The 18,386-nt window shown below is 42.3% G+C and overlaps 1 protein-coding gene across 1 annotated transcript in view; it reads left to right on the forward strand.

Annotated features, from left to right (window-relative positions):
• Nucleotides 1-18,386, forward strand: part of LOC126095496 (furin-like protease 2) — a 707,292-nt gene that overhangs the window by 509,942 nt on the left and 178,964 nt on the right. Inside the window, exon 10 of the mRNA XM_049910285.1 lies at nt 7,950-8,067. Coding sequence (XP_049766242.1) covers nt 7,950-8,067 — 118 coding nt within the window. The remainder of the gene's footprint in view (nt 1-7,949; nt 8,068-18,386) is intronic.

Here is an 18,386-nt window from a genome sequence, read left to right on the forward strand (position 1 = left end):
ATGAGGCCAGCGGAGTCTGTTTTGGAACGCTGAAGTCGATTCCAACCAATCATTTGTTGGCAGAAGTAGACGAATTGCCTATAGAATTATGCAAGAAAGATTATGGAACTCGTGACGAACTGCTCTGCAGACAATTATTGGATCAACCCCTCTTTTTGATTTAAAAAGCTATATTTCATGCTCTTGTGAGTCATAGTAACCTAATTAATATTTAAAAGCATAATACTCACAAATTGTTAAAAGTTGTTATTATTCTGAATTCGTGTCTGTTTGCTCATCTGCGTTTACATTTTCGCCAGAATTATAGCTTCCAAACTGTTTCCAACCTCTTCTCTCTTAAAACTCTAGTAGGTACAAAACTGTCATTTGCTCTTCGTGCTCTACCGTAAGACTTCTCTGCAAAACAGAGCACACACGAGATATGAGAGAATCGTTTCTCTGATGTTACAACAGGGAAGATGCCTCTCCAAGTTTCCTGATCCCATATGCTGTTTATTGACTCATCAGTGTGAATTCTACACATAGCCACTAATAATAAACCAATAGAGGTTTTAAGCGAAATTCCATCTAATTTTTCTCAACTGTCTTCTCCTCCACAATATTTCCGTTATTATCGTTCCTACAGGATTGAAAAGGGGTTCTTGGTTCAAAATGGCTCTGAGCACTATGCGACTTAACTTCTGAGGTCATCAGTCGCCTAGAACTTAGAACTAATTAGACCCAACTAACCTAAGGCCATCACACACATCTATGCCCGAGGCAGGATTGGAACCTGTGACCGTAGCGGTCGCTCGGCTCCTGACTGTAGCGCCTAGAACCGCACGGCCACTTCGGCCGGCCAAGGGGTTCTTATCACTTACTCCGGATATACCATACCTTGCAGGACCAGGAGTCAGTTTTATACGGTTTGAAGTAGACACTCATCCATTTTGTGTAAATGTTTCCAAGTTCCACAACATGATGGGTCATCAGAGGGTTTTGGGAAAGCTACGGAAAAACCATCGTCTTTTGACTGAACCATTTACACCGTTTGCAACTTTCCATGTTAGGTAGCAGCGCCTGTAGTGCGTTTTGATTCAGAACTAGGATGACTGTTGTGGTCTCTAAAGTGTTTCTTTCTGCAGAATAATCTCCTCCAATTCCGGCGCATCTAATAACGCTTGCAGCTGCTCGACAAAACGAATTCTTTCCATCGTGACAACGTGGAAGAAATTACTACGCTAGATACATAAGATGTTTTCGAACGATACCTTTCATGAAACGTTACCAGTGGGGATAATTCATTGATAACTTGAAGCAGGAAGCGACGAAATTGTGTAACGTCACAAATTTCAGCAACGGGCATGCTACGACCTACATTGTTATAAAGAAAAGCCTTTCTACACGTAGCTCAGGAACAAAATTTTACAGCCAATATTTCAACATGTTGTGAAACAAAGTCATTAAGTTTCAAGCGGTACTATTTAAATGTAGAAACTTTGTGGTAGAACAGACTCATTTGTGGGACATATTCTCGCAAAGGTAAAGCTAATTTTAAACAGTAAGTATCCGCCCTTAACAGATTTTTTAAGATTCTTTTGAGTGGATATACCGCCGCTACCCCAAATTTTAGCTGCTATAGTGCGCTTTACGATAAAATTTCAGTGATGCGGAAAATTAAGAAGCGCCTTCCATAAATTCAAGTTACAAAACGTGATAAATTTGTAGCTGACAATTTAGCAGCAATTTAGCAAGTAATAGTTACCACTGACTAGCTTAAACTTGACATATTAAAACAGTTATTTGATTAAAACTAATTAAAACCTAGAATACTTGTGGCCCTGGCTCCAAACAATGGCACACAGCCTACTGTCAAATGGCTGCTTCCTGGGTTTCTGACAAAACGTCAGTCATAGAGGTGGCCTTTGCAATGCATTGACGAAGACGGACTTTTGGGTGGAAAGAACTGAAACATAGACTTGTTACCAGAAGCAACCAACATGGGTAAAACAAAAGGGATCACACTTATGCACTTGTTACGTGCGGTAGCTATTGCTTTGATTGTTAACAAAACACGACCAACTCGAGTTCAAAGCACTGTTTCTAACGTTGACATAGGAATAAAAATAACTACGCTTTCAGATTTAACAACAGCGTGCAGAGTATAAATAGTACAAAAATTCACACCGCTTTCATAGGAATCGATAGATGAAAAGCACCGGCACATAGCTCAGCTCTCTAGACCAGCTTGAATTAACACGGGGATGACAGGATACCAGAGTAAGAATAACTGACAAGACTCCAATAACTGTCTGTTAGGGCGTCACCAGTACATTGCAGAGCCCACAGGAATCCGCTCCATAGGAATCCAAAATATCACACAGTCTCCTGATCAACTCTTGTAGATGCTAATAGAGCCCTTCGAGGCACACGTGCCCCTATCGATGGGAAGCCGGACCACAGCACTACGCAAGTAACAGCTATCGTAGACACACTACAGCCGACTAACCCGGATGTCTTCGCAGTCTTTTATCACTCGCGGAAGGCCAACCCACACCCCATGGCGCTGCTCTCCAAGCGAAAACCACGGCAATGCGCCGAGACCAAACAGGGTCCCGCTCCCTTCCCAAGAAACTCTCTGACTAGAAAATATTGAGAGAGCAATCAAATTAAACATGAAGTTAGAAGGCGCAGAGAAAATATCGCAGAAGAATTTGATAAAAGCAAGCCGGTCAGCTCAGATATGTTATGGGTGACGGCCCTTAGTGTAGTAAAACCAAACGAAAAGCTGGACGCTCTGGTGCAGGATACGGCGATACGTAGTCTCCCATCGTGTCCTTGGCAACAAACTTTCAAATGAAGTATGACTTCCATTTGATCACGGAAGGTTACGGACTCATCTCTGCCGCCTCAGTATGATCGGTTCTCCTTCGTGCGAATTTGGCGGTGAGGAAGAGATTTTGGTTGCGACGGAAGACAATAAATAAAAGACAATTCTCTTGCACCTTTCGACATCGTCTGGCAGTGCGTTGTCAAGAAACAGTCAAATACTTGTAGTGACAGATGTTCCAGAAGTGTACGGTCTCATGTACTATTTTGTAACAGAAGGACAAATAGCAATACAGGAAATGCCTTGTTTGCACAATAATTTAGTAAATCAATAAGTGTCGCTTATTTTATCAACTTAGCTTCTTTAATTAATTTATTTATTTTCAGTTTGTAACATTTCATTTTCTAACATTGCAGACTCCATTTCAGTAAAATGAATGTAACTGTAATTGTTGTTATAATGGTACTTGTTCCAGATGTTTCATTTCAACAGTTTGCGATTGTTAAACAGTTAAATGTTAACTGATTCTGTCTGATCGTGTAGGTGATGTCCAAAAGCCGTTAGGAAAACTGAAAGAAAAAAGAGAGAAGTAAAGTTTCTGGCTCCGCCAGTAGAATATCAGAACATTGCAGCAACAGTAACTAAACCATATTGGCCTAACTCTACTATGACAAGTTTGTAGAAAAAGGGTATTTAATACGATGGTTTTTCCGTAGCTTTCCCAAAACCCTCCGATGATTTTCTGTCGTGTTGCTGTGGGCGAACAATGTATACGGCTAATCGCTTTGTCAGTATGTAACAGAAACCTTTTATAACGTTGCGACCCATCTGGAGAAAAGGAACTGAGTAAGAAGAAAGAAGGTTAATATTAGCGCAAATATAATGGTTTGCAGGAAAAACTGAACTGTTTTCGCAGATAAAGGTGCGGACTTGTCTGGCGGCAATAAACTTAATGAATATTAGGCGCACAACCAACAAATAGTAACTTTCAAAGAATAAATTTCTATTTATGTCGGTCATATGAATGGGTGACAACACCATGTATCCAAAGAATTATAGCGAACAAACTCTTTTTCCACATTCACAAGCTAATATTGTTATTAAACACGCAGAAGAAAATAGTTCTACAGATAATTTTATTATTATTTAATGTTAATGACATACCGCGCTCTATGGGTATCGCCTTTGACTACCAATGAATTAACGTCCTAGAACCTATTTTGAATAAAAGTAATCACCAATGACAGCCGATGACTTCCGGCGTGAAAAGTCATCCTTGTTCTGCCAACGACGTTGTCAAAGAGTGTGGAGGAGCGGACAGAGGTTCAAGACACTCTCTTGTCCTTAGGGTGGGGAAAATACCTTTAAAAAACGAAATAATCGGTAATGATGAAGGCAATGGAAACTCATGCAGTGAAGACACACAAGATGTATCCACAGTTTATATGGTCTGTAGCTGAAAACTTTCATGGTGATCTTTCGATTGACAAAACGTTCAGAATTATTCCCCCCTCTGGCTCTCCTGGAGGGGACTACACGAAGCGACCACGAGAAGAATATGAAGTAACCAACAATATGGTGGCATTCTGCGATTGAAGCGTAGGATGTCAGACGTTTGAACGTGTTAGGGAAGATAGCAAATTCGAAAAGTAAAATGCAAAGACTGATCTGGATATAGTGGTGGGTAAGTGAAGTGAAATGGAAAGCTGAACATATGTGACCAGATGAATACAGGGTCATAGGAACAGCAGCGAGAAATAGTATAACGGGAGTGGGGTTCGATATTAATTCGAAGGTAACCAGAGAGTGAGCTATTCTGAACAATTCCCAAGAGGATCGGTAGCAAACTAAAGCCGACAACAATAGTTCACGTGCATTTGTCGACGTTGCAAGCAGAAAATTAAGAGGTAGAAAGAGCTTATAATGATATTTAACGGTTGATGCAGTATATACAGGGAGCCAAAAATCCAATCCTCATCTTCCAATGGAATGCGGCTGTAGCGGAAGGAGCCGAGCAAAGAGTTAGAAGAAAAAGGAGTTCGGTAGTAGGAATGAAAGAGGAGAAGGCGTAATTAAGTTGTGAATAAAATGTTTATTAGTAATAGCGAATACTCTTTCCAAACGTCACAACAGGAGGAAGGCATGTTAAGATGCCTGATAAATTACATCATGGTTCACAATCGAAATCATTAGACTGGAAGTACTACCCAGAAGCATATGTAGACTCAGGTCACAATTTAGTAGTGATGAATATTAGAATAAAGATGAACAGAATCGTCCGGAAGAATCTGAGTGGAAGAAAGTAGGATACTGAAGTAATGGGGAATGATGACATGTGGTTGAAGTTTGCTAAAGATGTGGCTATTGTGATAGGGGAGAACACAGCAACCTGTTCACTTGAACAGCCCATGTTTAAAAATTTCTCTCACATGTGGTTCAGAAACATCTGTAGGTACAACGAAGGTAACCACAAGGAAAGCTTGGGTAAGAAGACATGCACAGACCGGCGAAAGACAGAAATATAGCAATATAAATCACTCCAGAATGAAACAAGTGGGGATTACGTAAGAGACAAGGATAAAAGGCTTGCAGGAAAAATGTGAAGAAATGGAGAAAGTATCGTCGGAAAGAATCACTCGGTGTATAGAAAAATCAAAACAACCTACGGTGAGATTAAAAACAAGGGCAGTAACAATAAGAGTTCAACGGGAATTCCAATGCTAAAGGCAGAGGAGAGGGCGGATAGGTGGAAATAGTACATTGAAGGCACATATTAGGTGGAGAAATTGTGATAGAATAAGAAATTGTATTCGATATGGAATAAATAAGGGATCCAATAATAGTCAAAATTTAAAAGAGGACTGGAAGACGTATGATCAAATAAGACAGACGGGAGAGACACCATTCCGTAAGAATTTCTAATATCACTGGCGGAAGTGGCAAGCTGTTGACTACACAAGTTGATGTATAGAACCTTTGAGACTGGTGACATATCAACACATGTTTGTGAAGATATCAAGAGCCGGTAAGTGTGAGTATTTTGTAAAAATGGCTTAACAGTTCATGCATCCTAGTTGCTGAGAAGAATAATACTCACAAGTTTGGAAAAGGAAGTTGAGGATCTGTTAGATTGACGATTATTTATTCGTTAGAAAAAGTTAAACACCTGAAAGACAGTCCTGACGTAGCACTTGATAATGAAAGCAAGACTGAAGAAAAAAATGCAGACTTTTTTATAGGATTTGTCAGTTTGGAAACGTGTTCAACAATGTGCTAAGGTGAAAGATGTTCGAAAATCTACGAAAAATGGATGAAACTATAGGGAAAGGTGAATAATACAGAATATGTGCTAGAGGCGAGAGGGCTGGGTAGGACTGAAAGACCAAGAACGAAGTGCTTCGATTAAAAGTGGTTTAAGGCATGGATGCAGACTTTTGCCTCTACTTTTAGATCTATACATCGATGGCGGAATGGATTAAGTAAAAGAAAGGTTCATGACTGGACTAAAATTCTAGGGTGAAAGGATATCAGCTTATTACAAATTTGTCACAATTGCAGTACATATGTATTTTGGGGACTAGCTACGTATTGAATTGTTCGTTCTCATGGCTGACCTACTGAAGGAGTGCTGGAACTTATTTTAATGGCAATCATCTAAAATTGGCAAATACACGCATCACACATTGACAGTAGTTAAATCTTACAATATACATATACGCACTATACGTATCTATACAGTACTTATACAGTGTGCGTATTTATGTTGTAACAATTACGTACCGTCATTGTATGGTGTACGTATTTGTCAATTTTAGATGGTTGTCATTAAGATCAAGCACTTTAATTGTAAGTCCCAGTAGTCAGGCTGGAGAATAAACGAGATGGCTCGGAATTATTCGCGAAAATATATGTACTGCAACTGTGACAGATTTGAAATAAACTCCTAATGAAATAGACAAATTTTTGTTGATCCCAAATCAACAAATTATTGAAATTGCGTAGGTGTTAAGATTTGCTGATGAGATTGTTACATCCAATGAAGCTGTAGCGGAATTACAGGATTCGTTAAAAGGAACGAACAGTCTGCTGAGTATAAATTATGGACTGGCTGTAGACTGAAGAAAGACGAAAGTAACGATATGTATCAGAAATGACAACAGCATAAAGCTTAAGATCAGAATTGGTGATCACGATGTAGATGAAGTGAAGGAATTCTGCTACCTTGGAAGCGAAAAAATACATGACTGACGAAGTAATGAGGACATAAAAAGCAGATCGTCACAGGCAAAGAGGAAATTACTGGCCAACAGAAGTTTCCTGATATCAGTCATAGGCCTTAATGTGAGGAAGAAATTTCTGAGAATGTATGTTTAGAACACACCGTTGTATGGTAGTGAAACATGGACTGTGAAAAACAGGAATAGAAGAGAATCGGAGCGTTTGAGATCTGGTACTACAGAGGCTTGGCTTGGCTTGGCTTTTTTGGGGAAGGAGACGAGACAGCGAGGTCATCGATCTCATCGGATTACGGAAGGACGGGGAAGAAAGTCGGCCGTGCCCTTTCAAAGGAACCATCCCGGTATTTGTCTGGAGTGATTTATGGAAATCACGGAAAACCTATATCAGGATGGGTGTACGCGTGATTGAACCATCCTCGTCACAAATGCTAGTCCAGTGTGCTAGCGACTGCGCCACCTAGCTCGGTTTGACGGGACGAAAGTAGAGTGTTAAAGGACATACGTTGTGACTTCAGGGAATTTCTTCCATGGTACTAGCAGGTGCTACAGAGGGTAGAAGCTGTAGAAGAAGACAGATATTTTGATACATATGACAGTAACTGACGATGTACAGTGTAAGTGCTACTCTGATACGAGGAGGCTGACACAGAAGAGGAATTCGCGGCGGGCCGTATCAAACCAGTCAGGCGACTGATGACTCAAAGAAACAGCTCACAGTGTTCTTTAAGTATACTTCTCTTACAGTTTGTTACTAGATATGGAGTAAAGGTGAGTGTTACCCCGTGTACGTTAGCCGGGGCTTAACCTGTCTCATTCTCTTTCAGAAAAGTGAGTACTATACTGAAATGTAATTTGGTTACTGTGGCACACCTATGGTGAAAGATTTCTGTCGCTTGTTTCAGTTAGCCACAAGTTCGGTTACGGCCTGATGGATGCAGGCGCCATGGTGGCCCTGGCGGAGAAGTGGACCAACGTGCCTACGCAGCACATCTGCAAATCCCAAGAGATCAACGAGGACAGGTGAGACCATCGAGAAGACATCAGCTCTCTTTGAAGAGGTCTCTTATAACAGCACTACGACACGAAAAGAGCATCACCGTTTCATTTTATTGTAGTATATATAGACCGGCTATTTTGATGAATGGAAGTTTTACATTACACTTTGAGGAACGATAGACCTCAAAAAGCGGTTCGTTTTTTGTTATTTAAGACTATATTGTTTTTAATCCGTCTTATATGAGTAATATGTCTGGAACGTCCGTAAGATCCCCAGAATAGGTACAAAAAACCGTATTTTCTTAAAGTCAGGATCTAGTAAATGTACGACAGTATTTCAGAACATTTCTCCATGAAGATCGTTACAAGCTCCACAGCGACAACGGCACATTTATGTCAGTAATTGCCAGTGTGTGCTTCACACTCTTAGAACGTTTCCAAAGTCAGTAAAAATTAAGAGGTTAAATCACCTGAAGGTGCTGATATCTCAACAGTTCTTGCTCGATCCATCGAGAATTTCCCAAACGTACCGATTTGAAAGTTCAGGTGAAGTACTGGAACGAAAGTTTGAGGGATTGCGTCCTGACACTCAGTAAGTGCGGTATGCAGGGATGAGAGGCACGCTGCGTTGACGGAAGTATAGAATATAGTTGATTTAGATTCGAATAATGGTTTATGTGAATAATTACCAATCACACGTGGATTCTAATGGTCTCAAGAAGGAATATGTCAAATCTAGAAATGATTCACTCCTGTAATTTTTATTAACAACTCAACATCTAGTGCGTCGATGCTCTGCGAATCCAATCCATCAAAATGTAGTGCGGACTATGCTTTCTATAAGTACTTTGGAGATCAATGTAGCCGCTCTCCTCAAAAGATCGACATCACTTCATTTCGTATAAGTGCGGTGGTTTGTCAACCGTAGGGGAACGTGTTCTATTCCCAACTTGATCGGACATTTTCTCCGCTCGGTGACTGGGTGTTGTGTTGTCCTCACGGCCGTGTCGTCACAATTAAGATTTCACTGTTGAGATGGGAGTATGGGCGCTTCGCGAAAGCCAGTAAATAGAAATTACCATTCTTTCACTTTGCGAAAAATTCGATTTCCATGTGATGGCGACGGATGAGCATTGGATGTCTTACCAGTTAAGAGCCCGTGAATCGTTAGGCCTAGGACACTTACTCAGATTTTTTTCCTATTAGCTTTCAACAGCGAGAAGCGAGATAAGACTCGGTTCTCTATCATCCTAAAAGAGAAATAATCGGTAATATACCTTCAGGGACTAACTTACGTTCTGAATCAAAGAGTTAGCAGTTTCTAGTACTAAGATGAAGTGCAAACCACGAATCTGCTTATGCCAGCCGTGTACTTTGAGCCACGTCGTCAGAAAGATAGTGGACATAAACAACTGACTTAAATCCAATATGCCTACAACACGCACTAACCAAATAATTATAGATTGGCTCAGGACATCGCAGTTGTTAGATTCGACAATTTGCAACACCTTGTTGCCTCACAACTAATACTAGACATCAAGATTCTCTACAGTTCAGTTTGTCATCACAGTTTACGTAGCAAAGCTAAATAAATGTTATCGTTGTTCTATTCCATATGTTTCTGAGGATGTGTACCGTCATCATTACGTCCCAGGTCAACACCGACGCCCGGTGTTCATGGGTTAAGCCCAACCAACATAAACAAAAGCATCCGCTATTTTTGTACTAAGTAGGTACTTTCTTCCGCAAACTAAGACCAAAATAGGTTCACAACTGTTGTAAATATGGAAGTGTATTAGCGTTGTACCCCATCTGTTTCCTTTAAGCTCAACCCGACTTGCATTAACGAAGATATTGGCTGTTAACCTAACCCACAAGTGGTGTTCCGAGCACAACGTTCAGTCGAGGCACTATATCGAAAATAGCTTCCTTCACAATGCCAAGGATGGTTCGAAGCCACAGTTATCATGCAAGGAACTTCACTGTGAAAACAATACGCCACTCATGACTATATTCGAATTTTATTACTTACTTTTGTATATGACATGACAGTGACGTCTGTTCCACACATTGTTTACGCTGTTGCAGCAACATCTGAAAGAGGTCTCATTGTAATATCATGTGCATTATTGTTCGTGAACATGGTAACACTAAGTAGGAATGGCCTGAATCACTCTTAAATCAGAAGATGAGTCGAAGAGTGGAGAAAGGCCTGCACGTAAGTGCTGAAGGTCCCACGCCTCCTTGTGAGACCAGACGGCTAGTATTACGCAACCGTAATAAGGTGCAAACCCGACAAGGGAAAACGAAACAACCAAAACAGAACTGGCATGCCTCGTAGAGGTCAAAGGACGCAATACCAGAATAACATTAAGTTGAAACGGGAGAAAATAAGTTAAGCATCATTAAGAATATGTATCAGGTTATTAATTTTAGTCAGTAATGACGATACTCGGGCCTTGGAGTCACATTAAACAGAACACCTTATTAGCTTTCCAACAAAGCTAATAAGTTGTCCTTCGAGGAAGCTGTTAGGTTGTACACGCACAGTAAATACTGTACATCAGTTCTCCGTGAAGCATCACTTGCATTAGTACATTCGACAGCAGAATGTTACATATCAGTTCGATTCCGCAGCGCTCATGTCAAGAAATCTGATGTTTATTCGAATGCAGTTGTTAGTCAGATTTGCAGCTTCATGCTGTCTGCCAATACTGTCACAAGTCTGTCCAGCTCATCTTCATAGAAACGTGGCTCTCTGCAAAGTTGCCTGCAAGTTCCTAAAAATTAACCTAATGCCTATGCTGCATATATGACGTTGTTACTATGCATGCAGTTACTGATTTTTCTGCCTAAACTGTTAATGTTAAAGAACCATAAATTTAAAAAAGCCAAAAAACGAAACAAAAGAAAAATATATTAACACCGTGTTGCCCTATCATCGTACTGCCATGCGATACATTTCACACAGTATTTTCCGTAGTGCCGCGACTAATTATGCTAGCAGCGGAAACATTTTATCGACAATCAGGCCCCTTTTTTGAAAAAATTTTAAGCGGCTTCTCACTACAAAATATTTCAGTTTGGTTTATAGTCGCAGGCAACTTTTAGAACATAGCTCTGTAATTGGAAGTTTCATGTATCAGCAATGAATAGAGCAAGTTTTGGTACCCTTCGTTCGTGATAGTACTAACAATATTCACTGAAAAGTAAATTTTGGCTTTTAATCTTATTAGTATATTTTAGACATTCCCTTGTTAATTTCAGTGTCCACAAAGTGGTGACACTGTACATTGTTTTTTACTATGAATGTCGCACCTGATGATGCAGCTGTAGGCCTCGAACCTGTTTATGTTTCAATAACCACCAATTTTATCACTGTTAGCAGAATTATTCCTACCAATACTTTTTTCTACAGCTGTGCATTCCCGGAATGTGAAATAGTTCAGTTCAAAGATATATTTGCATAGGGACCACCTGTAGTCCTTGGCGACTGCAGACAGCCTACACAGATCTTCCTGCTCCGGCTTTCGGACTTGTGGAATATGGGGAGTGACAAGAGTTTGCGATATGTGCAGGAATCTGTCTAGGAAGCCTGCGTACTCGGTTTTTTAGACAAGCTATCAAAAAAGAGGTATGAATGAGCTTTATTACAACTAACGATATAAATATGGAATTTGACAATTACGCAGATGTTTCGCAATCAAAGGGCGACATACGAAATAATCGGTCTTTGCACTGAACGCTGATCTCTAAGAGACAAAAGTCTGTCCTGAAGTGCTATCGAAGTGCCTAACATTGACGCTGCTATCCAAATGGGTAGTGTTGAAGCTGATATTGAACTGGACCGTAACCAGTCGGTCGCGGCGCATATGTCCTCTTCACATATGGGCTGTTGCTGTTGCGTTGCCGTTCGGTCAGCATGCGATTGGCTGACTTCAACTCACAGCCTTCTCTTCCTGTCGTTCCCGACTGGCATGATGAAGTTTGACTTTACGCTGTAACATTCCTCCCCCCCCCCCACCCACCCCCTCCTCCAAAGCAAATGACCGTCGTCGTATATCGTGCACGATTACGGGAGAGGAGGCAGGAGCGTGGACGCTCTGATGGACCGTAAACTGTGGCTGCAGGGGACATTAAACTTCCGGTCGTATCACGCCATCCGGCTTTCGCTCTAATAGAAACGTACCCCGGAAAACGCGCATAAGCGTAGGCATCCACCTCCTGAGGCCCACACCACGATGTAGAAAGCGTCGACTGCTGCGGCGTGGACAGGTCCTGCTCCATCGGAAGGAGGAGGAGGAATAGGCGAAGGCTCCGTTTCCATGGTGTCGTCGGGCGGTGTCGTGATGTCGCCCTCTAGCGGCTGCTGTCGCCGTGCTGTCCTCGGTATCCGTGAATCTGGGGGAAGAGATACGGGAAGATCACCATGCACATAACAGTGGCGAATTTGATCATGGTTTCGGCGCTGCAATCCACCTGGGCCTGACATGAGATACACGCATGCGCCAAGCTGACGAAAGATCATGCATAGCGCCCACCGCCTGCTACCTCTAAACACCCTGAAAAATACAATATCATGCCGCGCGAAGCAATACTTGCGACCTTCCTCCGGCGCCGGATGCTGAGAAGGGTGGAGCAGATGGAGCAGTGTCCGATGGCGGAGGCCATGAAACAAGTCCGCCAGCGATGGTCCATCTCGTGGATGAGAACGATAGGAGGCGGCATACAGTTGTAATGCCTGACCCCTGTTGGGAGCGTTGAAAAGATTGGCCGTTTGCTGCTTGGAGGTTCTGACAAAACGTTCCGCTTCGGTGATGGACTGCGGATGAGTTCGATGCTGTATGCGATTTCGTTCACAGAATGTTTCAAGTTAATTTTACGTGAACTGAGGGCCATTGTCCGACACTATGACATGACGCAACCTCTATTGCGAAAAATAGAGGACAACGCCTGAATTGTGCCACGTGACGTTGCCAAGATCCTTGACACAGAGAAAGAAACTTGCTATGTGAGTCTACCACAATCAACCAAAGTGCGTTCGAAAAGGTCCCACAAAGTGTATGTGCACACTTTGCGTCTTAGGCCAAGCAGAGAATCTCTGTGGCGGAGCGGACTGATTTTCCGCACATATGTGACACTGTGACGTCATCTGCTCTATTTGGGTGTCCATACCCTGCCAGGTACAGTATCGACGCGCTAACTGTTTCGGACTAACAAACCCCAATGTTCTTGGTGAAGTAACTGCCACACTTCCTTTTGCAAAGCTTTGGCGATCAACACACGTGACCGTTCACTCTGATTTTGAACAAGAATCACACCTTGTTATATAGCGAGGCTATGCCGACGTGCAGAGTATCGGCGCACTACAGAGTTCTTTATACTGTACAATGAGCGAGCCCTAGATATGCGAATGTATGTTAGCAAAATGTTCAAATTTGAATCAGCTTCAGTCGCTTGTGCAGTTATCCTATAGTTCAGCGGAAAAGCCTGAACCAATTCAGAATCGTGAGCATCGATGTGACAACAAGATGAAGCAGAGGCGTCCTAGTCAGTATCAGAGCCAATCGGAAGACGTAAAAGTGCGTCCGCATTACCATGTTGAACTGTCGGACGGTACACAATCTCGTACTGGTCTTGAGATAACAACAAAGCCCATCTCTACCATTTGTGGCCAGTTCGTACAGGTACCGGCTTAAGCGGATGAAGCAAGGACTGCTATAACTAGTGATCCATTACTAAGTAGAATCTTACGCCATTCAAATAGTGGTGGAATTTTTTGACACCACACACGATAGCCAATGTCTCTTTCTCTATTTGTGAATAGTTACACTGACCTTTCGACAACACTTCTTGATGCGAAAGCAATAGACCTGCCATTATCACCAAATCTGTGCGAAAGCACCAAATTTGTGCGAAAGCACTGAATTGATGCATAAGGAGAAGCGTCAAATTGAAACACGTCTGGATTGTCAGGATCAAAGTGAATCAACTATCGATCACTCGATCACTGAGCAGTGCATCTTTAAGTTTTTGAAAAGCTACTTGACACTCATCTGTCCAAACAAAGGGCACATTCTTGTGACGCAAGAGATGCAGCGGAGCTGCGATTTGTACAGCCTTCGGTATGAATCAATATAATAGTTAATTTTCCCCAAGTCTGGCTGCAATTCTTTGAACTGGCGGGTCCTGTATGGCGAACAAATTCTTTGAGCTGACGGGTCCTGTATGGCGAATAAATATTACTGAAGATGATGTACACCTTGACTGTTCATGTCATGACCAAGATACTTCAACTCAGGTTTAAAAAAAGAATACTATTCCAGTCAACTCTTTAGTCCCGCATCAGATAGCAGACGAAACAGAGCACGCCAATTTGCAACGTGTTCTTCAGGTGTACGGCCCTGTTACAACAATATTGTCCAAATAGTTTGAACAGTTTGGTACTTGAGCAGTCAGCTGTTCCAAATACCGTAGGTAAATGGCAGGTGCGTAAGCACTGCCTGAAGGTAATCGCAAATATTTAAAAAATCCCAAAAGAGGGTTCACAACTCACACGTTTAGAGAGTCTTCATCTAATGGTATTTGAAGATATGCATCGCGCAGATCAGTAGTGGAAAGTGGTGACCAGCGAATAATCTGCCCTTGAGATCCACTGGGCATGGCAATGGATAAGTATCAATCACAGTTTGTGGGCTGACTGTAAACTTAAAGTCAACACAGAGGCGAATGCGACCTGAAAGTTTGGAGAGCAAGACCAGTGGACTCGCCCATTGACTAGCTTGTACGGGCGCAATAATCGCGCTACCTTGCAATTCTTTATGTTCTGCAGCTGCTTTATCCCGTAATGCAATGGGAACAGTTGTATCCCGGCAAAATAGCGGCTAGTAATTGTGATTCACAGTAATATGTGCAACAAAACTATTAGCTTTGCCTAAACCCTTACAAAAGAGTTCAGGGAAATCTTTCTTCAAGCTAGCTACTCTTTCTTTGGCATTGAATGCAGTCACTGACACAATACATAGTCCTGAATTCGAAACCTAAACGAATGAAACGAATCAATCCCAAATATGTTCTCATAATAGCGTGATTGTAGTATAGTGAAACATTTTGCGTATGCCAGCGATACACGGCGCCAAAGTACATTTTCCGAGAACGCGAATGTCTTGTCCATTATAAGCCGTCAGGTGCATGCTAGTCTAGACAGGCTTGAGGAGCCTAACAGCAGTGTAACAGAGGCAACCGTGTCCAACTTAACTTTAATACGTTTTTCACTAAGAAGCAAATGAACAAAAAGTGTGTTGGACTGGCATAGCACTGAGGAAACAGTTTGCTTGCTAGATTTGCTAATGCCTGTAGCAGGCATTGAATACAATGCCTTAATTACGTGGCCCTTTTGACTAGATTTTTGTGAGTGGACAAAATTCTTATGTTTATTCCGTTGCAAACAAACGGATTGTACGTGGCGTTCCTTGTCACAAGCGTAGCACTGTGCTTGTATGGGTGGTCAGTCTTGGCATTTGTGCCATGAAGAGCACTGAGGGCATGACTTAATTCTTTTCACCAATGTATCCGCCAGTTTAGAGAACTGTTTACGTGGTTTTGTACGCGAGTGCCGTTGCTGCGTACTAGGCTGGTCGTGAGCAAGGGATGATGCAACCGGACAAATTGGCAACTGCTCAAATTTATTGACCGCTACGGCACCTCAGTCACACTGAGCGAAAATTTGCATTCCGTGTTGAAATGATGGGTCTGGCTGTTTCAAAATCAGTTGTCTAAGTTTGACATCAGGTACATTGTAGACGATCGCATCACGCAACGTAACATCTGAATATATAAAGCACCACAAGCATATTTGAATTTGCATTTTGTCGGCATACCTTGCAAATCTGTTAGCGACTCACGGTAAGTTTGTTCTGACTTTTTCTTGCAACGAAAGAATTGGTACCAACTGCCACTACATTCACTTGTTGGTCATAATAGTTAGAGAACCTGTAACCTGATCATAGGAAAGTTTACTCGGAGTGGCGTCAGCGAACAATTTCTGAACAAGGCGAAAGACTGCACTTCCTGCCGTTGACAAAAAGTAATGTAATTTCACAGTACCTAATACTCTGTGAACAATGATGTGGGCTTCACACTGTTGCAACCACTCGGCTCATTCCTCTTCTGTTTCGTTAAACTGGCGAAATGGCGGTATGGCACTCAGAGCTAAAGTTGCTGCCTGTTGCGCAGCGTTAGGCGTTTCGTTCGCCAATAACTGCTGTACTGTGGTATGAAGGGTTGCAGTACGCTGCGTCTGCAACTGTAAATCTGTGCCGGCCGGAGTGGCCGTGCGGTTCTAGGCGCTACAGTCTGGAGCCGAGCGACCGCTACGGTCGTAGGTTCGAATCCTGCCTCGGGCATGGATATGTGTGACGTCCTTAGGTTAGTTAGATTTAATTAGTTCTAAGTTCTAGGCGACTGATGACGTCGGATGTTGAGTCGCATAGTGCTCAGAGCCATTTGAACCATTTTGTTTTGTAAATCTGTGTTACCTGAGCTGCATCTGTCGCTTGTAGCCGAGGCGGCTGAGCAAGGGTGGGAGAGGTGGGTTGCTCATTTTGGAACAGGCAAATGCAATAAACAGAGAATGCAAGAAAGAAAAATAAGCATATAAGCCAAGAAAATATCTGCAGCACCCACCAGAAAACACTGATAGCAAAAAGTCTATAAGAGACACTGTTGAAACACATAAACACACCCAATCAAGATAAAAATGAGGCACAATTAAGGAGCTAGCAAAACACAAAAGACTACGACAAAACAGAACCGCTCTGGACATGAAACGTGAACAAGTTTTCGTGTTGGCATTCTCACCTCATCGTGTCTAGGAAGCCTGCATACGCGGTTCGCGTATGAATTTTATTACAGCTAATCAAGTACAATACTTAACTTTGGCAGCTATACAGATGTGACGCAAGCAAACGGTGACATATGAAATAATCAGTTTTTGGAATGACCGCTGATCGCTAACTGACAAAGGTCTGTCCTGAACAGCTATCGAAGTGCCTAACGTTGACGCTGCTACTCAAGAACGTAATCTTGAAGCTGGTGTTCCACTCGGCCGTCACCAGTTCTCTTCACATAGGGGCCACTGCTGTCGCGTTGTCGTCCTGGAGGGTGGTCCGGTCAGCATGCGATTGGCTTACTTGTTCTCACAGCCTTCTCTTCTCTGTCGTTCCCGACTGGCGAGCTGGCGCTTGACTTTAGGCCATACTAGGGTCAATGCCCCGACGAAAAAGTTGTTTCCACTGACAGGCTTTGTGCCACCGCCAGTTCTTTTCGCGGCTATTCTTAGAAATCGTGTATCTGTAACGTTCTTGTGGACCACCTAAAAGAAAACAGTATGATTTAATGCTGGGTGTCGCGGTCCTCACATCCATTGCAGAAGCGTCAGAGAAAGCGTGAAATGTGGGTAAGAGAGCGTATGACGTCCAGCCCATAATGTGACACTGGGCAGAAATGTGGTGCAATGTGGTGCCAATGTGACATCATTAACCGACCTTAAACCTCACATGAATTTCTGAGCTGTTGCTTTTTTTTTTTTTTTTTTTTTTTTTTTTTTTTTTTTTTTTTTTTTTTTTTTTTTTTTAGTATGTCGACACATTCGCGCTGAAGCACCGTTGCGGAGGGAGACCTAATTTCAAGTCTCTGTGTCGCAAATGGGAGACAATTACTAGGTTTGGAAATGAAGACCTTTTAATTTTGTGGTGCAGGGTAGTTTCGCAGGTGTATTTTTTTTGTTTAAAAAGTCTTGAAATTATTGTTTTACTTCGTGCTCACAATATTAGAAAAGAAGACCTGAAATTAATTAATAACCTATTATATGTAAAAAAATTTGGTACGTGGTGAAATAGAGAACATGTAAATACGTTCCTGTATCAACGAGAAAATTTTGCTGCAACGTTGTCGCAACTCGTGAGATTGTGATCTCTGAGAAAAGGGTTTGTCGTACTGTGACACTATCTTCCACATGCCACCCTTCTACTACTATTTGTGCTTGTGAAACCAGTGGTTCGAAGGGCGTTGTACACAACGAGGGGTTGGTAGTGTACTATGCAGTGTCACCATAGTGCAGCATTACCGCCGTCTTGTCACCATGGCCATAACCGACAGAACAGATTTAACAGCAATGTTCCCTCTACGTTGGAGCACAGATACGGGTGCTTACACGTCTGTGTCGACGGTCAGCTGTTAGACGTCCTCTCCTGATTGCTGGGCTGGTAGCACGCACTTTATGCGCCGGTTTCCACTGACCAGAACCCCCAGCAGCAGTAATGGGAATGAGCGCTTGAATGCCG

This window comes from Schistocerca cancellata, chromosome 8 (genome assembly GCF_023864275.1).
Source record: "Schistocerca cancellata isolate TAMUIC-IGC-003103 chromosome 8, iqSchCanc2.1, whole genome shotgun sequence".
NCBI classification, from domain to species: domain Eukaryota; kingdom Metazoa; phylum Arthropoda; class Insecta; order Orthoptera; family Acrididae; genus Schistocerca; species Schistocerca cancellata.